This window comes from Chlorocebus sabaeus, chromosome 7 (genome assembly GCF_047675955.1).
Source record: "Chlorocebus sabaeus isolate Y175 chromosome 7, mChlSab1.0.hap1, whole genome shotgun sequence".
Lineage (NCBI taxonomy): Eukaryota > Metazoa > Chordata > Mammalia > Primates > Cercopithecidae > Chlorocebus > Chlorocebus sabaeus.
In genome coordinates this window covers 119,105,971-119,133,495 of record NC_132910.1, presented here as the reverse complement: position 1 = coordinate 119,133,495, position 27,525 = coordinate 119,105,971, and the positions used below count along the sequence as shown (strand labels likewise).

General features: G+C 35.8%; 1 protein-coding gene and 1 non-coding gene across 5 annotated transcripts in view; one reads left to right on the top strand and one right to left on the bottom strand.

Annotated features, from left to right (window-relative positions):
- Positions 1-27,525, top strand: part of DDX60L (DExD/H-box 60 like) — a 117,504-nt gene that overhangs the window by 8,227 nt on the left and 81,752 nt on the right. For all 4 annotated transcript variants that reach the window (XM_073017713.1, XM_073017712.1, XM_073017711.1 and 1 more), the window contains exons 4-10: positions 302-491; positions 10,111-10,452; positions 14,140-14,256; positions 15,983-16,096; positions 18,897-19,055; positions 22,657-22,798; positions 23,870-24,025. In XM_073017713.1, coding sequence (XP_072873814.1) covers positions 302-491; positions 10,111-10,452; positions 14,140-14,256; positions 15,983-16,096; positions 18,897-19,055; positions 22,657-22,798; positions 23,870-24,025 — 1,220 coding nt within the window. The remainder of the gene's footprint in view (positions 1-301; positions 492-10,110; positions 10,453-14,139; positions 14,257-15,982; positions 16,097-18,896; positions 19,056-22,656; positions 22,799-23,869; positions 24,026-27,525) is intronic.
- On the bottom strand, positions 696-824 carry LOC119624060 (small nucleolar RNA SNORA51). The gene has a single exon (XR_005240149.2). It is a non-coding gene; the product is annotated as a small nucleolar RNA SNORA51 (small nucleolar RNA).

The following is a 27,525-nucleotide window of genomic DNA, read 5'->3' as shown; positions in this document are numbered from 1 at the left end:
TATATATGTCCTTATCCAGAATAACAGCCTTTAGAATCATATTCTCAAGTTCAAATCCTGGCTTTGCCATTTAGCATTGGATAAATTCCTTTGCCGATCTGAGCCTAATTTTACTTTAATAAAATAGTAGTTGTGCTATCTCCTTCTTATAAAGGACATTGCTTAAATGAGATATTTGAAAAGGTATCGTAGACTGGCATGAAGTACTCAACAAATAGTAGCTTATGCAATAGTAACAACAGCAGCAACAAAGTCTCTGTGAAACATCTGTGATTTTTCTTCTCTTTGATTTTTATTTTAGGTATTCCAGCATATTAAATGATTTCGTGGAATCTAATTTTTTTGTGATTGATGGAGATTCCTTGTTTGTCACATGCCTGTGTGTAAAATCATTCAAGTGGGGACAGAATCTTCACTTTTTCTATCTGGTTGAATGCTATCTTGTGGATCTTACGAGTAATGGAGGACAATTCGCCATAGTTTTCTTCAAGGTAATGTATGACGATTGATGTCTTTTTAGTCCTTTGAAGACTATAACTGAAATCTCTTAACCTAAATAGTCTTTGACCTAAAATGAAGCATGCCATCATAGAAAATATAAAAAGACAGGTTAACAAAAGAAAAAATTACCCATAATTTCACTACTCAGAGATAACCATTCTTTATTTTTTATTTTATTAATTTTTTTCCCTCAACTCTGTTCCCACATTCATAATATAGATCAGGCACAGAGCCTGGGCTGAGGGGTATATGGGTAGTTTACTCTACCTCCTTTTCTATACAGTCAGTGTAAGAATTCAGCCTGTGTTAAGCACCAGGAAGCCCATTCTTTAGGTTTCAATATTTTGTTATAAAAATTTCAAATATGCCTAAGTTGAAAGGTTGTGGAGCAAATATCTATATTCCACCATCTAAATCCTACAATTAGATTTTATTTTACTTCTTCATATATCTGTAAGCTTATCCATGCCTTTATTCACCTTTCAATCCTTTTATTCTGGGGGTACAGTTCAAAGTAGTTATAGACACTACATTTAACTCTGAAACATTTCATCATACATGCCATTAACTAGAGTTCGGTACTTATTTGCACGTTTTTTTGATGGTAAAATTTACATGAAATAAAATACACAGTTCTTAAATGTGTTACAAAAAGTTTTGCTCCAACCTAATGCCATTTAATGAGCTTTGGCAAGTGCATAGTATTTACCAGTCCATTGAGTTTTGACAAATGCATGCATGTGCAACCCAAACTCTTGTTCCACAGTACGTCTTCTCATGCCCCTGCCCAGTCCATTCTCACTCCATCCCCTAGAAGCAACCACTGTTTAAATCCTTTCTATTGCCTCTTTAGTTTTGCCTGTTGTAGAACATTTTTGTTTTTGTTTTTGAGATGGAGTTTCGCTCTTGTTGCACAGGCTGGAGTGCAATGCCATGATCTTGGCTCACTGCAACCTCTTTCTCCTGCGTTCAAGCGATTCTACTCTCTCAGCCTCCCAAGTAGCTGGAATTATAGGCGCATGCCACCATGCTCAGCTAATTTTTGTATTTTTAGTAGAGACAGGGTTTCATCATATTGGTCAGGTTGGTCTCGAACACCTGACCTCAGGTGATCCACCTGCCTTGGCCTCCCAAAGTTCTAGAACTTTTAATAAATAGAATTTTACAGTATGAACTCTTTGTATAAACCTTTCATTCAACATAATAATTTTGAGAGGCACCCATTTTGTTGTGTGCAGTGGTATTTTGCTCCTTCTATTGCTTTTGAATAAGGTTTTATTGTAGAAATGTGCCACGTTTTGTTCCCCATTTTCCTGTTTCAGTATCTTGCCTAGATGAATAAAACTCCTATGTGCATTCGCACACAAGTCTTTGTGTGGACGTAAGTTTTCATTTTCCTTGTACATATATCTGTGATTGAAATACATATTTTATAAAACTGCCAAAGCTTTTCCTAAGGTAGTTGTGCCCCTTCACATTAACTCCAGCAATGAATAAGAGTTCTGGTGCCCTATGTAGTTGCAAACATTTGTATTTCATCAGTCCAACCATTCTGTTGGATGTGTGGTGTTATGTCCCTGGGTTTTAATTGGTATTTATCAAATGACTAATGATTTTGCCTACTTTTTCAAGTGCTTATTGTTCGTTTGTATACTATGACTTTATCTTTTGACCATTTTAAATTGGATTCTTTATCTTTTTCATATTGAGTTGTAATAGTTCTTGATATATTCTGTATACAACCTCTTGTCGTATATATTATTGCAAATATATTTTCCCAGTCTGTGGCTTGCCAGTTCATTTTCCTTCTTTTTTTTTTTTTTTTTTTTTTGAGGTGGAGTCTTGCTCCATCACCTAGGCTGGAGTGCAGTGGTGCGATCTCAGCTCACTGCAACCTCCGCCTCCCGAGTTCATGCCATTCTCCTGCCTCAGCCTCTCAAGTAGCTGGGACTACAGGTGTGCACCACCACGCCCAGCTAATTTTTTGTATTTTTAGTAGAGATGGGGTTTCATTATGTTAGCAGAATGGTCTCCATCTCCGGACCTCATGATCCACCCGCCTCGGCCTCCCAAAGTGCTGGGATTACAGGCATGAGCCACCATGCCCAGATGCCACTTCATTTTCTTATGCCACTTCATTTTCTTGGTGCTATCTTTGGATGACCACATATTTTAATTTTGATGAAATCTAATTTATTATTCTTTAATGGTTATTGTGCCTATATCCTGATAAGAATCATTGCCTGTCTCTTAGTCACAAAGATATTTTCCTATATTTGTTCATAATTCTAGAAGTATGTAGTTTCAGCTTTTGCATTTTGGTCTATGATATTTCTTGGATTAATTTTTGTGTGTTTGTGATGTGAATTGGGGATTGAGGTTCATTTGTTCCAGCATCCATTGTTAAGAACATTTTTCTTCTACCAGTAGATTGCTTTGGTTTCTTCATAAAAAATCAAATGATTATGTATGTATAGGTCCATTTCTGGGCTTTCTACTATGTTCCATCAAAGGATTTAACAAATTACCAGTACCACAATGTCCTGATTTGTATAATTTTATAGTAAATCTTGAAACCCACTTTGTTATTCTTTGTTTAACCTTGGCTATTCTAGGTTCTCTGCATTTCCACACAAATTTTAGAATCAGCTTGCCAATTTCTATTTAAAAAGAAAATGGGATTTTAATTGATATTCATTAAATTTGTAGATCAATATAGTCTTTCAGTTAGTGAACACAATGTATATCTCTGTTTTTTTTTAAGATCTCTAATTTCTTTGATCAGTTTTGTAGTCTTCAGTGTGGAGGTCTTGCATATCTTTTGCTAAATCTATTTCAAGATATTTCATGTTTTGATCTTACTGTAAATTGAATTTTTAAAAATAATTTTTTATTTTTTGCTGTTTGTGTATAGAAGTAGAATTGATTTTGTTTGTTAACTGTATCCTGCAATCTTATTAAAACAACTTATTAATTTCAGTTGATTATTTGTATATTTCTTAGATTTTTCAATGTCTTCAGTGAATAAACACATGCTTATTTCTTGTTTTCCGATTTTATTTTTTAATTCCTTTTTCTTGCCTTACTACAGTGATTGGCACCTCTAGAAATGCTGAAGTAGAGTGAGTGGGAATCTTTACCTGGTTCTTGATCTTAAAGGGAAAGTGTCCATTATTTCCCTACTAGGTATCATATTAGCTGTAGTTATTTTATGTATATCAGTTACCAAATTGAGGAAATTTATTCTTATTTTAGGTTTTCTGAGAGTTTCTATAATTAATAGGTGTTACATTAAAAAAAATGCTTTTTCTACATTTATTGAAACTCTGATACACCTTTCCTCTTTTATTAATTTGGTAGATTACATTAAGTGATTTTTAAATACGAATTCAATTCAATCTTTTATTCCTGGGAAAACCTCAGTTGGTCATGATAGATATCATTTCTTGAATATATTGCTGGTTTTGATTTCCTAATATTTTAAGTGTTTTTGGTATATAGTCATGAAAAATATTAATCTGTAATTTTATTTATTTATTTATTTATTTGAGATGGAGTCTCACTCTGTTGCCCAGGCTAGAGTACAAAGGAACGGTCTTGGCTCACTGCAATCTCCGCCTCCCAGGTTCAAGCAATTCTTTTATCTCAGCCTCCCATGTAGTTGGGATTGTAGGCATGCGCCACCATGCCTGACTGATTTTTGTATTTTTAGCAGAGACGGGGTTTTCCCGTGTTGGTCAGGATGGTCTTGAACTCTGGACCTCAGGTGATCCGCCTGCCTCAGCCTCCCAAAGTACTGAGACGACAGGCATGAGCCACCTTGCCAGGCCAATTTTATTTTTTATAATGTCTTTTTCTGGTTTTGGTATCAGGATCATACCGACCTGGTGGATGTATTGAAAAGCCCATTTTCCTCTTCTATTTTCTGAAAAAGTCTTTGTGAGACTGGTGTTATTGACTCAGATGAATTTGATAAAATTTGATCAAATTTTCCTGTGAAACCATTTGGGTCTGGAGTTTTCCTTGGAAGAAAATTTTTGATTAAAAAGTCAATTTCTTTAATAAATATAAGGCTATTTAGACTTTCTGTTTTATGTTGTGTCAGTTTTGTTAATTGTATATGTCAAGGGATTTGCCCATCTTATCTAAGTTGTCTAATATTTTGGCATAAAGTTGTCTATAATATTCTCTTATTTTCCTCTTATTGCCTAAAGATTTGTAGTGATGTTAGTGTTAGGTAGCAACCTCTTTTTTTTTTTTTTTTTTGGAACAGAAACTAAATTTTCTTTTTTTCTAAATTCAAGACAGGTTCTCACTCTAGCTCCCAGGCTGCAACACAGCAGTAGCGTGATTTTGGCACACTGCAACCTCTGTGTCCTGGGCTTAAGTGATCCTCCCATCTCAGCCTCCTGAGTAGCTGGGACTATAGCTGTGTGGCAGTATGGTTGGCTAATTTTTGTATTTTTTATAAAGATAGGGTCTTGCTATGTTGTACAGGCTAGTCTCCAACTCCCAAGGTCAAGCAATTCACTTACCTTGGCCTCCCAGAGTGCTGCGATTACAGGCATGAGCCACTGTTCCTGGCCACTAAATATTTATTTTTTCACTTATTTTCACATTATGCAGTTTTACACTGAATGACACAGAAGGAAACTAAAATGACCTTATATATAAGCTTGATTCCTGTCTTAAGGAAAAGAAGAACAGTATAAAAGCAACGCGTATTCTAACATAATGTGTTCTAACATGTTTTGTTAGAACAAAAACAAAAACCCTCTAAAAAGCTTTCATGTTACACTCCCGTTTTGTGAATTGGCAGCTGTCTGTGTCCCTTAAATCTTTGATTATCTGCTGTTTTCTGTGTAGCAGGCTACAAAGCACACAGATCATAACTATAACTTACCAAAAGGAGATACATGGACTTTATACCCATCACCTGGATACTCTAAACTGGTTTTTGAACATAAACTGCAGAAATCCTGACTAATACAGCAAAATAAGACTATTTTTTGGCCAGCTGCTAGTGACAATCAATGATGCAATAACAGGAGGGGACTGGTCAGAAACATGACACCAACTCTTAATAGCAACTGCTCTACTTGAAATTCACATCTGGTGAAATGGGGACAGATTTTTATTCCTCTATTTCTGAATGATAAGTATCATCACATAATTTTACAAATTAGGATGTAATTTGTCATTGTTGTATCTCTGATTCTATAACCTGATATACTGCTAAGGGAAAAGAAGGAGTTAACTGTTTAAAAAATGTATGAAAGCCATAGTATCATCTACTGTATGTGACAAAGCCTCACAGATTCTCTATTGTGATAATTTCCATTTTCTTCTGCCCTCGTTTATCCTTTATATTGCTAAGTTGTGTCTTTTATTGATTAATCTAGTTAGTGATTTATCAATTTTGTTGATGTTTTCAAAGACCTACCTTTTTTCGCTTGTTAATTTTCTGTATTGTCTTTTTTTTTATTTCACTGATTTCTACCCTTGTCTTTATTTGTTTCTCTTGGATTTTTCTTACTCTTTTTTCTACTAGCTTCATAAATTGAAATTTTAAGCTAAGATGTTTTTTATTTTCTATTTATGAACAATAAAATTTTTCTTGAAAGCTCTGTTTTAGCTACATATCACAAATTTGCATCTAATGGTTTTTTTCTTTACCATTTAATTAGAAATAATTTCTAACATCTCTTGTGATTCTTTTTTGTTTGACCAGTGGATTATTTAGAAATTATTTGTTTTAAAAGTTGGGGGTATTTCACTACTAGATTTCAAGGTATTCCACAAAACTCTAGTAACCCAAACAGCATGGTACTGGCATAAGAATAGACAGTTGGAGCAATGGAACAGAATAGAGAATCCCAAAATAAATTCACATATTTATAGCCAAATGATTTTTGACAAAAATGTATCAAGAACATTCACTGGGGAAAGGACAGTGTCTTCAGTAAATGGTGCTCAGGAAATTGGATATTCATATGCAGAAAAATGAAACTGAGCCCTCACCTTCACTATATTAAAAAATCAATTCAAAATGGATTAAGGACTTAAATGTAGGACCCAAAACTATGAAACTATTAGAAAAAAACATAGGGGAAATGCTTCAGGACATTGGTTAGTGTGAAGATCTTATGGAGACGACCTCAGAAGCATAGGTAACAAAAGCAAAAGTAGACAAATGGGATTATATCAAACTAAAAAGTTTCTGTGCAGGAAAGGAAGTAATCAACAGAGTGAAGAGACACCTTCAGAATGGGAAAAATATTTGTCAGTATTTATCCTACAAGGAATTAATATCCAGGATAGGCAGGGAACTCACACATCTCAATAGCAAAAGAATTTTAAAAAGATAATCCAATTAAAATGTGGGCAAGTGAGCTGAATAGACATCTCTCCATAGAAGACATACAAGTAGCCAACATGTGTATGAAAGCATAGTCAACATTATTAATCATCAGAGAAATGCAAATCCAAACCATAATAAGATAGCATCTCACCCCATTAGAATAGATATTGTAATGCTAGTAAGGATGTAGAGAAAGGGGAACTCATATGTTGCTGATATGAATGTGAATTAATTCAGTAATTATGGAAAACACTATGGAGGTTCCTCAAAAAACACAAAAAGGAATTACTGTATGAACCAACAACTGCACTACTAGGTATATATTCAAAGGATAGGAAATCAGTATGTTAAAGAGATATCTGCCCTCCTCTGTTTATTGCAACACTATTCACATGGCCAACATATGGAAACAAACTAAGTGTTCATCAACAGATGAATGGATAAAGAAAATGTGGTGTGTATATACACTATATAATACTATTTGGCTATAAAAAACAAAATTCTGTCATTTGTGGTAACATGATGATCTTGGAGGACGTTATTGCACCATAGGGTAGATATAATTAACAGTAATTTATTGCATTTTTTCAAATAGAAGAGCAGATTTGGCATGTTTCCAACACATGCACATACACAAATAATTGTGTCTGATGTGATCAATATGCTAATTACTCTGATCATTACATATTGTATACATATATATCAGAATATCACCCTGTACTCCATAGATATATGCAATTAGTCCGGGTGAGGTGGCTCACATGTGTAATAGCAACACTTCGAGAGGCTGAGCAGGGAGGATCATTCGAAGCCAAGAGTACAAGACCAGCCTGAATAATAAAGTGAGATCCTGTTTCTACCAAAAATAAAGTACAATTATAAAATCACTTAAGGATAATTTTAAAAATTAAAAAACTATTGTTTTAATGTATAAATTCTTGTTTTTTTCTAGATGTGTTATCATTGATTTCTAATTCCATTGTGGTAATTTCAGTTATTTAAACATCTATTGGGACTTGTTTTGAGGTCCAATATATGGCCTTTTTTGGTGAATGCACTGTGTGTTCTTGGAAATAATATATATTCTACAGTTTTTAAATATAATCTTCTAGAAATGTCATTAAGTTATAGTAGTTGATAACTAAAATTAATTTGTATTCACAACAGTAGATACTTATTTTAAGGACATCTAGGAACATGAGATAGGAGGTAGACTTCCCTCAACAACCTTTCTTTGCTCTCTGAATTTGTATGCTTAAATTCTAGGAAGCCCTTTAGGACCAAAACTGAGAAGAAATTGTATTTACATTCCAGTAGAATGGCAAATTCAATAGGGGCACTGTCCTTATTTGGATTGATCTATATAAATATCCTCAACAGTGTATTATACTATGGTTTTTAAAAATTACAGATTAAGTGGCTTCCAATTTTAACAAATCTCAACCCAAATACAAAAGTATATTATGAGCCCATTCCCTCATCCTGCTCCTAGAAGCAATTGTTGTTTTACTGCTAATAATTCTAGTCTATATTTGTTCAATCTTTATACATAGGATTTTTTGGGGTGGGGGTTAGTTTTGGCACCATTAAAAGTAAAAGCAGTGTTTTGATTGATACCTATAGAAAAGTCAGGGTTCTTTTTAAATTATGACAGTCTAGTAGGCTAGATTGTCAATATCATTTAAAAACAGATATTTTTCTTTTTTTTACTTGTTAAGTTCAGGGGTACATGTACAGGTTTGTTATATAAGTAAGCTTGTCTTATGGGGGTTTGTTGTACAGATTATTTCTTCACCCAGGTATTAAGCCTAGTACCCATTAGTTATTTTTCCTGATACTCTTCCTCCTCCCATCCTCCACTCTTCACCCTTGTGCAGGCCCCCGTGTCTGTTGTTTTCCTCTATGTGTGCTTGTGTTCTTATCATTTAGCTCCCACTTATAAGTGAGAACATACAGTATTTGGATTTCTGTTTCTGCATTTGGGACATGATCTCATTCTTGTTTATGGATGCATAGTATTCCATGATGTATATGTACCACATTTTCTTTGTCCAGCCTATCATCGATGACTTAGTTTGATTTCATGTCTTTGCTATTGTGAATAGTGCTGCAGTGAACGTACACGTGCATGTGTCTTTATGATGGAATGATTTATATTTCTTTGGGTATATACCCAGTAATGGGATTGCTGGGTGAAATGGTAGATCTTTCAGGAATTGCCACAGTTTTCCACAATGGTTGAACTAATTTACACTCCCGCCAACAGTGGTAAACATTCTTTTTTCTCTGCAACCTTATCAGCATCTGTTTTTTTTTTTATGTTGAGTTATTTTAACCCTCTTTTTTTTTTTTAATAATAGCCATCTGACTGGCATGAGGTGGTATCTCATTGGGGTTTTGATTTGCATTTTTCTAATGATCAGTGATTTTGAGCTTTTTTATATGCTTATTGGCTGCATGTATGTCTTCTTTTGTTTTTGTTTTGTTTTGAGACATAGTCTCTCTGTCGCCCAGGCTGGAGTGCAGTGGCATGATCTTGGCTCACTGCAACCTCCGCCTCCCGGGTTCAAGTGATTCTCCTGCCTCAGCCTCCCAAGTAGCTGGGATTACAGGCACCTGCCACCGCACCCAGCCTAATTTTTGTGTTTTTAGTAGAAACAGGTTGGCCAGACTGGGCTCGTCCTCCTGACCTCAGAGGATCCACCCCCCTCAACCTCCTAAAGTGCTAGGATTATAGGCATGAGCCACCGTGCCTGACCGTATGTCTTCTTTTGAAAAGTGTCTGTTTATGTCCTTTGCCCACTTTTTAGTGGAGTTGTTTTTTTCTTGTAAATTTGAGAAATAGAAATTTTGATTTGCTAAGAAAAGATTTACATTATTTAGGGAGGAGACACATCACCTGGAACGTTACATTTTTATCTACTAATGGTGATTCACATCAGCTTCTCAATTCAGATGAAATACATCTATCCTCTTGCTACTTTGATCCCTATTTGAACATAGAGAGTAAAAGAATTAGAAGTGAAGTAGTAGTGTATGCCTGCCCAAGTAAAGGAAATGAATCTATATAATCCACATTTTGACCTGTGGCATACACTTGTGAAATGAGTCAAGTTTAAGGCCCTTGAGCAAAACAATTAGATCACATGGGTTCAGTCCTATATGGTTTTGTGCTGTAAGCAACAAAATTAACAAATCACTAAAGGAAGATTTCAAAATGATGTACTTTTTTCTTTTTGTCACCACAGGATGCTGAATATGCATATTTTGATTTTCCTGAACTTCTTTCATTGAGAACTGCTTTAATTCTCCACCTTCAACACAATATTAACATTGATGTGCAAACGGAGTTTTCTGGATGCTTATCACAAGATTGGAAGTCATACTTGGAAGAGCATTACCCGTATTTTCTGATAGTTTCAGAGGAAGGCCTAAGTGATTTGCAAACGTACCTTTTTAACTTCTTAATCATACATTCCTGGGGAATGAAAGTCAACGTTGTGCTTTCATCAGGGCATGAATCTGATACTCTCAGGCTTTATGCACATACTATGGAAAGCACAGACAGAAACCAAACTTTTTCGAAGGAGGTAATTGACATTAATAGCTCTCATTTTTTGTCCTGATTTCTTGTTTTAATTCTCAAAATCGCTAACTCAATATTTCTGTATTTTTAATGGAACTTACTATAGGCAGTCTCCAAAGAGGTAATAAATTTAATAATGGTAACAATGATAATGACGGACATTTATTAAGCACTTATGCCAATTCCTTTTCCTAAATTTCTCTTAATTCTCAGGGTACTCCTATAAGGTTTGTGGCATTATTATATCTATCTATTCATATCTAATTATGATATCACCTCATCTGTAAAATAATGTTTGGAGTATTGAAGTAATTTGCTCATGTTAAATACCTAATTGTGGTATAATAAATTTATTTATATGTAAACATAAGAAATATATTATTTACATACTTATTATATGCAAATATAATACAAAATATATTTGCACTTTGTCCCCAGTTACTGTCACAGAGCTCCTAAAACCTTTGGTATTTCTTGAGTAATAATAATGTCTTTTATTATTTGTAAGGAGCTGCTTTTGATCACATCTGAATTTTTTCCTAATGAGGTAACCTAGGGTGGGGCCCCTGAATAGCCTCAGGGTTGGGCTGATCACCAAAAGGACCAAGCCATCAGAAGCTGGAAGCTTCAGTCCCAACCACCAACCTCTGGGAAGGGGAGTGAGAGCAGCTATATATTAAGCTCTATAAAAACTCTTGAACAATGAGGTTTGTTCAACTCCCAGGTTGGGAAGTCGGGGAGGGTGGTGCACCCAGGGCGTTACTGGGGCCACCTCCCCCTCTCCTCATACTTTGCCCTGTGCATCCATTCCATCCAGCTGTTCCACAGTTGAATCTTTCATAATAAACTGGTAATAGCAAGCAAACCACTTTTCTTGAGTTCTGTGAACTATGCTAGCAAATTATCAAACGTGAAGAGGGAACCCCAGATTTGTAGCTGGTCCATCATCAGCATGTGAAGCCTGGCATTTGTGATTCATGTCTGAAGTGGGAGGCAGTCTTGTTGGACTGAATCCCTACCCTGTGGGGCCTGCGTTAACTTAGGGTAGTTAGTGTTGGAATGGAATTAAATTATATGGCACCTAGTTGGTGTCTGGAGAGAATTAGAGAATTATTGGTGTGGAAAACCCATACTTTTTTTTTTTGTTAGTGTTATAAGTAAAGAAGTGGTTTTCCTTTATGATTAAAAGGTTGACAGTGGATTTCAACAAAGGAATATGTCTCTAGTTTCTATATTCAGTCATACGGTGTCCTGCTGCCCAGATCATGGAAAGTAAGAAATGCATTTAACTGGAAATCCATGTGTTTAGAGGTTCATGTGTTGCATATAGGCAGTGAAATGATGGCTAACATGGAGGAAGGACTCTTAATGAGAAAGAAATGGGGAAGACTGACAAAGAAGCAAGTAATGAGATAATTTCTTTCCTTAACATAAACTCATGAAGTCTGTAGAATTTTCAGAGAATTATGATAGACTCATTATTTTGGTATAGTTGACATTAGGTTTATGCAGTATTTATGTTATAAAACTTGGGAGTCAAAAAATATATTAATAATCTTATGAGTGAATCTAGTTTTATTTCAGTTTTCATATTTTGATATGAATTCTGATGATGCAGGCCATTTGATAGTTTATCAAAAAAATCTTTCAATATAATTCATATTTTTACTTTTTGTAGCAGATCTCTGCCCTTTGAAATTGGAGCTCCACCTTTGTTTTTTGTTTTGGTTGGGAAATTGCTTTCTAAATGTATAATATGGCAATAAAACCAACTAAAATTTATCATATTTTGAGAAACATCCTTCATGTAATTAAGACATACAGATGTTTGTCATGCTTATTATTTGCTTTACTTTTATTCTGTCATTAAAATATTTCCCAGGATTTTTTTTTTTTTAACTTTAAACTTCATTTTCTTTTCTTTTCTTTTCTTTTTTTTTTTTTTCATTGAGTCTTGCTCTATTGCCTAGGCTGGAGTGCAGTGGCGTGATCTTGGCTCACTGCAACCTCCGCCTCCTGGGTTTAAGCAATTCTCCTGCCTGCCTTGGCCTCCCAAGTTGCTGGAATTACAGGTGCCTGCCATCATGTCAGGCTAATTTTTGAATTCTTAGTAGAGATGGAGTTTCACCATGTTGCCCAGGCTGGTCTTGAACTCGTGACCTCAGGTGATCCACCCGCCTTGGCCTCCTAAAGTGCTGAGATTACAGGTGTGAGCCACCATGCCCAGCCTCTAGACTTTATTTTCATATTGAGAAGAGGTACTGTTACCAGTAAGTCTCTATTTTGCCTGAGAAATACCAGACTCTGACTTAAAAATGCAATACTAGGGTCTTGATTGGTCTCTCTTTAAGAATAACCTTATTTATGTATTTATTGATTTTTAACAGAAATGGGGTCTCGCTATGTTGCCCAGGCTGGTTTCAAACTTCTGGGCTCAAGTGATATTCCTGCCTCAGCCTCCCAGAGTGCTGGGATTACAGGCATGAGTCACAGTGCCTGGCCTTCTTTTCTTTTTAAATTGATGATTTTATTTTCTGTGAAATTATTTCCTGATTCATTATCTGTAAGTATTTCTCTGAAAGTTATTTTTCTCACCCCCTTTGGACTGTTTAAATTAGTCTCAATAAATATTATAGATATATTAAATGTTGATAATTGTTCAGGATTGGGGGTTCATACTACCTTCTCTAATTTTCTATATTTTTGAAAGCTCCATGATACCAAAACAATTCATTATACTCAAATAAAAATTAATTTGGCCAAGAGGGAATATGCATGTTTATCAGAGCTTAAGAAAAATTGCCCTAAAGACATTTGAGGGTGATTTTGCTTAGTATACCTTATAACACATGTAGAATTCAAATATCTCATTACAAAATTAATTTAACTTTATTTTAAGTTCTGGGATACATGTACAGAACATGCAGATTTGTTACATAGGTAAATGTGTGCCATGGTGGTTTGCTGCACCTGTCAACCCATCACCTAGTTATTAGGCCCTGCATGCATTAGTTATTTATCCTGATGCTCTCCCTCCCCGGTTTCCCCAATATGCCCTAGTGTGTGTTGTTCGCTTCCCTGTGTCCATGTGTTCTCATTGTTCAGCTCCCACTTATAAGTGAGAACATGTGGTGTTTGGTTGTCTGGTCCTGCATTAGTTTGCTGAGGATAATGGCTTCGAGCTCCATCCATGTCCTTGCAAAAGACATGATGTTGTTCCTTTTTACAGCTGCATAGTATTCCGTGAGATATATGTACCACATTTTCTTTATTCAATCTATGATAGATGGGCATTTGGGTTGATTTCATGTCTTTGCTATTGTGAGTAGTGCTGCAGTGAACATACTTATCCATGTATCTTTACAGTAGAATGATTTATATTCCTCTGGGTATATACCCAGTAATAGGATTGCTGGGTCAAATGGTATTTCTGGTTCTGAGTCTTTGAGGAATTACCACACTGTCTTCCATAATGGTTGAACCAATTTCATCCCCACCAATAGTGTAAAAGCATTCCTATTTCTCTGCAACCTTGCCAACATCTGTTGTTTCTTGACTTTTTAATAATTGCCATTCTGACTGGCATGAGATAATATCTCATTGTGGTTTTGATTTACATCAAGTGTCTCATTTTTTACAGCTGAGAAACATGTTATTTAAGGTATTTTATATGGTTTTCTCCCTTTTACAGAATGAAGCAGTGATTCGGAGTGCATATAAAAGCCTCATACAACACTTGGAAGAAAGAAGGATTTCAGCATTAGCACCTCATTTTAAACATTTGAAATGGAATGATATGATGAAAGAGGTATTAACATTTTCATTTCTTTAAATAAAAGTTTGATAGAATTTGATAAATGAGAACCAACTTATGATCAGGTCAGTCCTTAGACCAGACTAAAGGGTGCCATATACCTCCTTAGTACATGTATACTATCTGAATCTTAGAATGTCATGCTCTCAATGTACTTTGAATTCATTGGATGTCATATGTAATTTTATGTTCATTTCTGGGAGCCATATTTTAAGACGGACTCTGGAAAACTAGAAAGTTATAGTACTTAATGCAACAGTAATGTTTATTTTCCATTATTCAAATTGAGGAGGGCTCTAAGATATCATTTGCCATATAAACAGTCAAAATGTGAAATTAATTATACCTTAAATCTAATTTTCTGATGATCTTCTCAAACTATGCTTTATACTACTGTTTATCATGATGGATTACTAAGCACCTCTTTCTTGTTTTTTTTTTCTGATTCTCAAATGGTAAAAGATAGTTGCGTGAGAAAGTTTGGAAAAAACAGAAAAGTAGTAAGAATATCCATAAATCCACTTCTTGATACTAGCATTTTGACATATATTTTTATGTAGCTGAGGACATACTGTGTGTGTGTGTATATGTGTGTGTGTGTGTGTGTGTGTATATATAGTTTATACATGTGTTTTTGGTTTTTTTTTTTTATTTTTTCAGACAAGACCTCACTCTATTGCCTAGTCTGGAGTACAGTGGCACAATCATGGATCACTGCAGCCTTGACCTCCCAGGCTCAAGTGATCCTCCCACCTCAGCCTCCTGAGTAGCTGGACCCACAGGCATATGCCACCATGCCTGCCTAATATTTCACTTGTATTTTATATAGAGATGGTGTCTCACTTTGTTACCCAGGCTGTTCTTGAACTCCTGGGCTCAAGTGCTTCTCCTACCTTGGCCTCCCAAATTCTTGGGATTATAGCTGTGAGCCACCATTCCCAGACTGTATATATATTTTTAGTGTACATTTCATTAAGATTAGTACATATTTTCTTGTCATTAAGAAGTTTTCATAAATGTAATATCTAATGAGTGCATTTTATTTTCTTAATGCTAGACACTTAAATTACTTCAAAATTTTGGCTGATATAAATAATGTTATAATGAACATTTTGATGTATACATTTTTTGTATACATATTGGATTATTATTCTGCTATGCTAAATTCCCAGAAATTCAAAACTGGATCATAAGGCATGAACATATTTAATGATCCTGATGGATGTTGTCAAAGAGCTTTGCAGATATTCTATATCTACCTGTACTTTCATCTTTAATCTGTCAGAGAAGTGACTCACTGCACAGTTTTCAATGTTGCATGATGTTATTTTTAAAATTTTGATATTATTGATATTTATAACAAGCTAATTATTGTTTTAACATATTTATCTGATTTTTAGTAAAATGGAATGATTTCATTTTTATTAATAATCTATTTCCTCCTTTGTGAATCAGTTGTTCATGTTTTACTAAATCTTAATTTCTTATTGAGTTATTTATTTGTTTACATATTTAGGTTTTCATATTTCTCTGCCATATTGATTGTAATTATTTTTTAATTTTCTATCATTAAAATTATACATCTTTAAACTAAACATTTAAAGTTCTGTTTAGTCAAATCTATAGTCATTTTCTTTATGTTTCTTACAAGTAAGAGCACTTCTGAGTAAAATAATATTTCTAAATAATTTGACATTTGAAGAAATTTCTTTTTTGATAGGCGTGTCAGACTCTATTTCTGCTTCAGTGCCTATGGCCAGAAGGATTGGACATCCAGCGTGTTCTCTGTGTCACGTCATGTTCACTATCCTTGAGAATGTACCATCGCATCTTAGTAAGTAAAAAGAAGGCAGCCGCCGGGCAGAAAGGTGTAACTGTCGTTCATCAGGTGTAACTGTCGTTCATCAGGTGTTACTGGTGCAACTTCACTGGTGGCATCAGGTTCTCCACTGTTGACATACTCTTGGTTTTTGACGGCCATTTTCTTCATTAGGAATTTAGCTCCTTCCCACACCAAGTTACATGTATTAAATAACAAAAAAGAGAGAACAATTAGAATCTGTATAGATAAGAAAATATTATGTTATATAATTTAGTGTTTTTCTTAAAATACAATGTATGGTAAGTTTTATCGGGTGTTTCACTTAGTAGTTATTTAGCCCAGTTCTAACAAACAGAGAAAGTGAGGAGGAAGAAGAAAAGAAACAAATTGGAGGAGGGGCCCCCCTGTATGCTGTGTTTCAGGCTCTTTGTGTTACCTGACACCATGTAATCTTACAACAACTTTTCAGTAGAGCAATGATCCCTCTCTCCTGTCGATTCAAGACTTTGAGACTGAGACTTCCCTAACCTACCTAAAATCACATGGTAAAAGGCAGCCTGGATTTTGACTAGGATGGTTGGCTCCACAACTTGTAATGATTCTGCTCTGTTAAGCTGTGTATTTAAAAGAACGGTTCTGTTGTTGTTTATTAGTATCACTGAGACTATAGAGAACCTGAGTTTGTATAATTGTTTTCAGCTTATAGGGCCCTTTAGGAATCTTGAGGAACATGGATTTTCTGCTCTACTATATGCATCCCTGCTTGCATAAGTACACACACACACACACACACACACACACAAGTTTGTATGCAGTCTAGATATCAGTGTTTCACTAGATAGAGTGTTTCAGGCTGAAAAACTCTGTTCTTAAAACAAACAGCAATAAAAGAAATAGGAAAAAAAAAAGAGAAAGAAAAAGAAAGAAAAAATGTGACTGTACAGGGCTCAAGAAGTTAGTATTCTACAGGAGAAAATTGTCCATTTCTTAAATCTATCAGCGTGATATACTTTGTGCATGGTAGCACATGCCAAAAATAAATATATTTGGGGAGAGAGAAGAAATAGACAGGATATCTACCCCTATTGATCACACATATCTTGGAAGGCAATTTTAATGTCCCTTTGAAATAACTAGAGAAATTTCAGACCTCTAGTCTGAACCACCAACTCAACATTTTCACTTGGATTTGTAATAGACATCTCAAATTTAGGATTTCTGGAAGCAAACTCCCCAAACCTGCTCCTGTCTCACTCTTCTCCATCCCAACAAATGACAACACCACCCTTCTAGTTGCTCAAAAAAACAAAACAAAACAAAACAAAACAAAAAAAACTTCACTCTTCAGGAGCACCATAGAGAATGGAGAGAGCCGTGAGCATTTTGTGCTTCTTCCTTCTTGATTCTTTCCTTAGTTTGAATTTCCCATCTTTGATTTTCTCTTGACTGATAACACATTTATTAATTCACTTAGCTAAGGATATTGATTGTCCAATGTGTGCTAATAGCTGCTTTCAACCTACAGAGCTGGGATGTTATGAAGTCTAGCTAATAATAGGTAACACGTAGGGCTTACTATGTATTGGTGATATTCTAGATATTTCATGTGTCTAATCTCATTTAGTTTTTCCAGAAACCCTATGAGAAAGTGTACTGTTACTATCCTGATTTTTTATATATAGGAGAACTGACTCATGCAGTGTCTTGACTGGAGTCAATTTTCAGAGCCCAGATCCTGAATTATTGTGCAATAGTCTTTTTAATGTAGGAGACAGAGCACTCCAATATTTTAATTTAGTATGTAATACAGTAGACCTTAGCTATGTAGATTTCTCTAAAATTGTGACCTTGAATACTTTAATTTTTGAAGATAAACAGTAAAAAATGAAGAACTTAAAAAGTTTACATTATTTCAGCATGATTGTCAGAATTTTAAGGGCATACTTAAAAATGATAATTACCTTAATATATTCACTTTTATGCTATGCTGAAGATGTGCTGTGAGTGGGAGTGTGAATAGCACAGATCATAGGGTTCTGGGTATAAAAGTTGATTTCTCATAAAAGTTCATATTGATTAATTTGCTTATTTCTTCCATGAGTTAGAGATGGATAGGGACCACAATCTCATTTGAATCTCCTTACTGTACTTTACTAATTGTTTTTGGAAAAATATTTTCATATGACCATGCATGATGTTTTTAGTGGTTCTAAGTTTAAACAAATGAACATATTGAACCCAAATCAGTCTCCTTGTAATTTCAATTATCCCTAATTTTGCTCTATGAAGATACGCAGATTAAGTTTTTTTTTAACCTTCCATGTGATAACCCTTTATATGTTTGTAAATAGTTCTGAAGTCTGCCACAGGAGGTGAAACTTGACCATTTCCTTCCCCGATTTCTCATTCAATATGTTTTACAGATAGATTGCCATCCGGGATTTCTCACCCTGAACCTGCCATGGGTTTGTGGAAATTATTCTTCACTCTCTGAAATGACAGAGCATTTTACATGGGACTCTGTCAATACTCAGACCTCTGGGTCAGGGACTTCCTTTGCTGCCGGCTCATGTAAAGTCCAGCTGCACTGAAAATCCTAGGAAATGCATTATGTGAACTACTAAGCCTGGAGCTTTCCCTCCCTCTTACTTACTTCTGTATCAGTGCAGCCAGATTTTGTATATGCGGAAGGGGACTTTCTCACAAATGTAGATGTAAAACTTTGAAGATATGTATCTTCATGGAGTGCCTGTTTCAATGCCATTTCACAGCGTGACATTGTGGCTGTTCTCATCTTCTTTATTGTACGCAGGTGCACAGTAATTGCCTATCCCTGCAGGAGGTGGAAGATTTCTGCAGACTGCGTTGCCTCTGTGTGGCTTTTCAACTCCATTTACCCCTTTCTCAGAGAGCTTGTTCTCGAGTCATCACATACTCTTGGCTTTGGGACAGTGATTCTTTCTTAAAAATGGTAAACATATTTTGTTTATTTTTTGTCTGAACGTGAGAGGTGAAAACCATGATCACCTTTAAAACAAGAGTTATATTGGAATAATGCCAGATCTAATTAGCTGATCAGTCAAGGTCCTATTTTCAACAACTTCTATTTTTGGTAGTGTAATGAGGAAAACCACAATATATCTGTTTTACAGAAGCATGAGAGCCTTCCTGTTTTTCCCTCGTATCTCTGATGAGATCTTGTTTTTGTATAATCAATCATAGAAAATTGATTTTCTGTGTTCTCTTTGTAGAGAAACTCAGGAAAAGTGTTTATATATTTATTTTTTTCTGTTTATAATAAAAGCGTATTAAAGGAAAGTTAAAAATTGAAGCAAAATTGATAATATGTATTCCTAACCCACTGCTCAAATTAATACTGTTAACTGTTAATATTTTGGTTTAATTTTCTTCATTTTTTATTTTAGGGCATAGTTTTCGTTTTGGTTGCAATCATACAATATATGCTGCATATTATTTTATTGTAAAAGTATTTTCACTTTTGGTTAGCATAATTTTTTAAATGTTTAATTTTTGTGAGTACATAGTAGTTGTACATCCTCATGGCGTGTGTGAGATATTTTGCTACAGGCATGCGATGCCTGCTAATCACATCGTGGAGAACGGGGTGTCCATTCACCCAGGCTGGTTAGCATAATTATTATGGCTACTAAATATGTTTGAGTGATCATACTGTAGTTTACTTAATCATATCTCTGTCCAGGGACATTAGGATTATTTGAAGCTTTTGTATCGTAAATGCTACTGGCCTTGAGGGATTTTTTGTGTTTAAAGTTTTCCTTTTAATTTGTAATGAACTACTTTGAATAGATTTTTTGACATGGGAAAAGACATGATAAGCCAAAAAGGTGTGGAGAATTTGAGGATCTTGATAGATACTGTCAAATTGTTATCAAAGACGTTTTAAAACCAATCTGTCAGGCAGCCAGTCCACACACGTTTATTCAGTGCATATTCACTGTGATCAGCACCAAGGAAGGAGTTGAGAGGAATACAAACTCTTATCTCTTCTTTTTCCGTGGAATTTCAGTTTGCATTATTGAATACACAGTAAAATGATTCCAAAGGTGCTGATGGATATGAAGGAGGGACTAACGAAGTTTTGGAAACTGATGATTAAGAGACACAACCCAGTCTGGAAAGGCTGACCTCTCTGAAGGGTGAAGAGAAGTGAACTGACTCATGTTCTGAAGGATGAGTAATAGTTAGCAGGGGGAAGGGAAGAGCAAAAGGTTTTCAAGAGAGGAAGTAGCACTTGCGAATGCCCCAAGGAGCTGAGATACGTTTAGTGTGACCAGAGAGGAGAAAAGCTGATGAAGCTGAGGGGGTAGAAGAAAACTCAATATAGTACTTGTTGGCTTTGTTAAGGACTTAGGAAATCCTAAGAGTAGTGAGAAGTGATTGAAGGGTTTCAAGCTGAAATTGACATTTTTGTTTAAAGGTTCTTTGGCAGAAGTGCATAGAGCGCATTGTGGACATCCAAATATAGACATGAGGAAACTGCCTCGGTGATCACATGGTGATGACGCTAACATGGCTAAAATGTTGGTGGCAATAGGAACAAATAGAAGTCAAAAATGCAAGAGTTCTTTAGTTCTTCAAGGCTTTGAAGCTGACAGGGTTAAGGAGTAGGCTATGAGGCAGAAGGGAGAAGGAAGAGTCAAAGATGACTTTCTGGTTTTTGGCTCGGCCAACTGTGTGAATGCTGCCACTGTAAGAAGAACATTCTGAGGAGGAAAATAATGAATTTGGGAAATAGTGAGTTTGAGATGGTGGCAATGAGACTTCCAAAGGAAATACCTAAAAGGCAGTTTCAGTGTTCTTTGGACTGGGAATAAAAATTTGGATCAGATATTTCAAAAAGAAGGGAATGGTTTATTAGTGTTAAATTCTGAAGATAATATGAGGATGCTGACAGAAAATTCAGTGACTTTAATGGCATGGAAGTCAAGGCCAATTATTATTACTGTTTTGAGACAAGGTCTTGCTCTGTTGCCCAGACTGGAGTGCTGTAGCATGACCATAGCTCACTGCAGCCTCAACCCCCCAGGCTCAAGTGATCCTCCCACCTCAGCCTCCCTAATAGATGCGACTATAGGCACACGCCACCATGCCTGGCTAATTTTATTTTTTGTAGAGGCAAGATCTGGTCATGTTGCCAAGGCTGGTCTCACATGCCTGGGCTCAAACAATCCTGCTGCCTCAGCCTCACAAAGTGTTGGGATTATAGGCATGAGCCATGGTACCTAGCCTAGGCTAGTTATTATTAAGAGCTGTTTTGGTAGAGTGATGGGGTACAAAATCTATGGAATATTCAAAAATAATGAGTGGATGGTTATAAAATAAAGGTAGTAGAGGCAACTCTTTCCTTGAAGTTGGTCTTAGTTCATCTGTAAACTTTTTTTTTTTTTTTTTTTTTTTTTTTTTTTTAAGGGAGACCAGAGTTTTATCATTACTCAATTCAGTCTCCCTTGAGCATTTGGAGATCAGAGTTTTTAAGGACAACTTGGTGGGTAGGGGGAAGCCAGTGAGCCCAGAGTGCTGATTGGTCAGGTCAGAGATGAAATCATAGGGCGTTGAAGCTGTCTTGTTGCACTGAGTCAGTTCCTGGATGGGGGCCACAAGATCAGATGACTCAGTTTATAGATCTGGCTGATGTCAGCTGATCTATCAAGTGAAGGGTCTGCAAAGTATCTCAAGCGCTGGCTTAGGTTTTACAATAGTGATTTTATCCCCAGGAGGGATACTGGGAAGGGTCAGAATCTTGTAGCCTCTAGCTGCATGACTTCTAAGCCATAATTTCTAATCTTTTGACTAATTTGTTAGTCCTCCAAGGGCAGTCTAGTCCCCAGGAACGAAGGAGGTTTGTTTTGAGAAAGGGCTGTTATCATCTTTGTTTCAAACTATAAACCGTAAGCTAAGTTCCTTCCAAAGATAGTTATAATTCAGCCTATACCCAGGAATGAACAAGAACAACTTGGAGGTTAGAAGCAAGGTAGAATTTGTTAAGTCAGATCTCTTTCACCATCTCAGTCATAGTTTTGCAATGGTGGTTTCGATCCCTCCTTTTGGGTTTTATAACATCTTAATCTTAAGGTCTTGGCTAAAGAAGATGGAAAAAGGCAAAGACCGCTCTAACTTCTTCCTGCTCACCAGGGGTGTAGTGGGGGTAGGTGTTGACCCCAAAGTGAGAGAAAAGGAATCATTTGCAACTGTCTGAATGTACTTATGCAAGCCTGGCTGGGATTCCAGGACCTACATGACAAAGGTGTTAGTATTGTCATCTATAGTTTTAGTACCACATTAAGGGAACAGCGTACTATAAGGTAAATTATGAGTACTAAGATAAGCAGTGCAATTCCCAGTTTTAAAAGTAAAGACACGAAACCATTAGTCTGGACACTTATAGACCACCGTCTGTAATCTTTGTGGTTGTAATGACTTTATCATTCCACCCAGAAATGTCCCTTGTGACTTACCTTACAGGGGGTTAACCATGAGTATGAAATTATTCCATGACTCCCTGCTAATAATGTTTTATTTTTAATTTTCAGAACAAGTGGTGTGAACATTTCATTTTAAGCAACTTAAACGTTTTGGGATGCTGGAATCTGAATTTAAATCATGTTTCTGACTTGTATGATGAACAATTGTTAAAGAATATTGCCTTTTACTATGAATTTGAAAGTACTCAAGGTAGTACCTTAATATGTATTAACATAATATCATAAACAAATTACATAAAACCCTTATAAGTTTTCCAGTACATACCACAGCAACATTTTTGTTTCTTGAAAACCTTTGTGTGTGTACATACTTTTTACGTATTTTATTTTTACTTCACTTAATAGCATTTGAAAATGAGTTTAATAGCATTTGAAAATGAGAATATGACATAATATTAATTTATATTATTTAAGTGGTAGATGCATATTTTATAACACTTACTGTAATTAATATAATCCTTTCACTATTTTTGAACATTTAAGGATGTATTGCATTTTTCCTAAAAATAAATAAAACTGCATTTTGGTACATACATAATTTTTGCTTTCCTTTGAATATTTTTATAGAGTAAGTTATCTGGAGTGGCTTACATAGTCAGAGAATAATAAAACATTTCAAAACATATCTTTCCTGAATGAACATTATTGGAGTTTGTTGGGCTTCTGGCATTTAATTCCCTTAGATGACAAACATTTGAATAAACTCACTGCATAAAATGTAGCAAATTTTACTAGTTTTAACAAAATTCTCACCTTCTCCATATTCTGTAAACTCTTTAGAAACTTGTTTTTAAATTAGTTTTTAAAGTTGCAAGCTTATATGTAGCATATTGTTCTTCATTATTTTAGGAAATAATTATATATTTATCATTAGCATTATTTAATAAGGACTATGATTAAAACGGTGATGTTCCTTTGTTAATTTTTTTTTTTTTTAGCAGGGGGAGGATATCTCAGTATGTTGCCCAGATGGCCTTGAACTCTTGGGCTCAAGTGATCCTCCTGCTTCAGCCTCCTGAGTAGCTGGAACCACCGGCCCATGTCACAGGAACTGGCTCTGCATTATATTTAAAGAGAAAATGACTTTAAAAAACTACTGTCATAGTGTCATGACTAATTTTCATGCAAATGTGTAACTCACTCTAAGTTTCCATATCTGATCATCTTCCCAGAGCTCTATGAATTTATTCAAAAAAGATGCTCTGTGCGTGTCTGCATGTGCATGACTTTTAAGATTTTAATATTTTTTATTGTTATGCAGAACCACATTTGAATTTGGGAGATTCCATTAGGAGGGATTATGAACACCTGTGGAATATTGTGTCACACCTGGTTAAAGAATTTGATGTTGGAAAGTGTTTTCCTCTGAGAACAACAAGAAGACCTTTTCTTGGACAAAAGAAATCAGTCATTCAAGGTATTAAATGGGTAAATTATAGTGGAACAGAAGCATGTTTTTCCTGAACAACTTTTAGAAGCTGTAATAATTCAATTGTTCAAGTGTGAATAATTTTCCTTCACTGTGCTTTCTTGTTTACCTCTTAATTGAGGTTTAAGATACATATAATAATGTGGTTAAAGTAAACCAGTGTGCACAGTAAAGTCTGGTGAAATTTTACACAGATATATATATCTGTGTGATAACCACCCAGATCAAGAGAGAGGCCATTTCTAGCACCTCAAGAGAAAGTTCGTCATGCCACTTCCCAATCCATCCTCCCGCTCCTGTCATCTCTTTCACAGACTTCAATACAGTTTCTTAGTTTTGTCTGCTTTGAACTTTGTTGGGATGGAATCGTATAGTATATATTCTTTCTATTTTGTTTTCCTGTCAGTATAATGTCTGAGACATTCCTGCCTGTTGTATTTACCATTATGCTTAAAAGTTATTGCTGTGAACTATCTCTTTGTATGAATATATTACACTCTGTCCATTTGGAGCATTTCCTAACTATTGGCGATTGAATTGTTGAAGAAGCAGTAAAATGATTACAAAGCTGCTGATGGATATGAAGGAGGAACTAATGAATGCTGTGGAAACTAAAGATTAAGAGACACAACCCAGTCTGGAAAGGTTGACCTCTCTGAAGAAGTGAAGAGAAGTGAAATGAGTCATGGTCTGAAGGATGAGTAATAGTTCGCAGGGGAAGGGAAGAGCAAAAGGTTTTCCAGAGGGGACATGGCACTTTAGAATTCCCCAAGAAGCTGAGATATGTTTAGTGTAACCAGAGAGGAGAAAAGCTGATGAAACTGAGTAGGGGGTACTTGTTGGCTCTGTTAAGGACTTAGGAAATTGTAAGAGTAATGAAAAGTGATTGAAGGGTAAAACTGTTATGAATATCCTTACATATAACTTCAGGTAGATATATGCATTTATTCACTTCAAGTATATACATAGAAATGCAGCTTTATGAACTACTGTCCAAATATTTTCTAAGGTGATAGTTCCAAGTTAAACTCCCACCTTCCATGTGGGCATTTTGGAATTTTAGAATTGCTTCCCAGCCTTGTCAATCTTTTTTTTTTTTTTTTTTTAATGAGACAGAGTGTCATTCTGTTGCCCAGACTGGAGTGCAGAGGCACCATCATAGCTCACTGTAACCTTGAACTCCTGGCCTCAAGCAAACCTTCCACTTCTGCCTCCCAAACTACTGGGATTACAGGTGTATGCCCAGCCTACTGTTAGTCTTTTTTATTTTGGCCATTCTGATGGGTGCGTGGAGGTAGCTCATTGTGGTTTTAATTTGCATTTTCTTGGACTTTTCATCTCTTGTTGGCCATCTGAATATCCTCTTGTGAAATGCCTGCTTGTCTTTTGTCCATTTGTAAAATATAGGTCATGAGTATTTCACAAGTCTGTGATTGATCTTGAATTTACTTTTGTATGGTGTGAGAGAGGGATTATTTCTTCGCCCTCTGTTCTCTTTCATAAGTTTATCCTTGAGCCTTGTTTATCCTTGAACAAATATAAAAGTTGATTATGGTAGTTCTGTAAGAAACTTTAGTTTTGGTAGTATAAGTGCTCCAACTTTGTTCTTTTGAAGATTGTTTAGTTTATTCTGAGTCCTTTGCATTTTCATTTAAATTTTATAATTGGCTTGTTAATTTTTAATAATAACTTGCTGACATGTTGATTTTTGTCGTATTGAGTCGAAGACCCATTTGGGAAGTGTATCAGTTAGATTTCTACCAGATAAACAGAACTAGTAGGATACATATATTAAGAGATTTATTGCAGGGAATTGCCTTACCTGATTATAGGGACTGGCTCAGCAAGTCCAAAATTTATAGGGCAAGTCTTAAGGAAGGAGAGGCTGGAACTTTGGGGCATGAGCTGAAGCTGCAGGTCACAGGTGAAATTTATTCTACTTTAGGGAAACCTCAATTCTGCACTCAGGGACTTTGAGATGATTGGATCAGGCTCATCTAGATTATCTAGGATAGTCTTCTTTACTTAAAGTAAATTGATTGTAGTCTTTAAGCCCATCTACAAATACCTTTACAACAACAACCAGATTTGTGTTTGATTGGATAACTAGGGAACTATAGGCTAATGAAGTTGACACCTAAAACTGACCATTTCAGTCTACCTCTTGTCATCTGAGCACCCATATACATATCCTTAAACCATACTTAATCTCCCAATAAAGGCACTAACAAAATCACACTTGTGCTTAACGTGATACAACTATCCTGTGTACAACCAACAACATGTTAACTCTTCCTTCAAAAGATAACACTAAGTTCTTGGGTGATTTTCACTCTTCTACTTTGATATCCTGTAACCTAATACTGTGATACAAAGCATACTTTTATGACTACATTGTATGTAAACTGATAAAAGAAGAAAACAAAAATGTCTGCTTAATATATATATTTTCAAGACAAAATAAGGAAGAAATGCCCCTAACTATTACAGTCCTCATTTCTGCAACTGGTCACATGGTCATAGCTGGTATTTATGACTGCTTCTTCCTCCCATTACCTATTCCCTACACCTTTTGCACCAGCAAGCACCTAAGCAGGTCATGGTTCTTTGCCTGAGGTCCTCCTTTTCCAGGGCCCCTGTCACAAAGCACCACAAACTGGTGGCTTACAGCAACAGAAGTTTATTCTCTTACAGGTCTGGAGGTTAATGTCTGAAATCAAATTGTCTACAAAATTGGTTTCTTGTGGAGGGTCTGATTTAAAAGCCAAGCTGTTAATGGAAAAACTAAACTTTGTAAAATATTTCAAAGAAGTTTATTCTGAGCTATATGGGTGACTGTGGCCTGGGGAAAACACAATCCCAAGAAGTCTTGAGTAAGTGGCCCTGAGGTGGTTGGGTTACAGTTTGGTTTTATACATTTCAGGGAGGCAGGAGTTACAGGCAAAGACATAAATTAATACATGGGAGGTATACACTGACCCCAAAAGGCAGGATATCTTGAAGCAGGGGCTTACAGATTATAGGTAGATTTGGAGATGATTTCATTTGCAATTGTTTAAAGGAACAAAGCTTTGTCTAAAAACCTGGGGCCAGGCGCTATGTCTCAGGCCTGTAATCCCAGGACTTTGGGAGGCTGAGCTAGGCAGATCACAAGGTCAGGAGATCAAGACCATCTGTCTAACAGTGATGTCCCGTCTCTACTAAAAATACAAAAATTATCTGGGCATGATGGCACGTGCCTGTAATCCCAGCTACTTGGGAGGCAGAGGCAGGAGAATCACTTGAACCTGGGAGGCAGAGGTTGCAGTGAGCTGAGATCGCACCACTGCACTTCAGCCTGGTCGACAGAGTAAGACTCCGTCTCAAAAAACAAAACAAACAACCAAACAAAAAACTTGGAGTTAGCAGAAAGGTTTAAGACCAGGAGTCTGCTCATCATCATGTGATGTTCTGCCAGAGTCAGGTTTTCAGAGCACATCATGGTATAC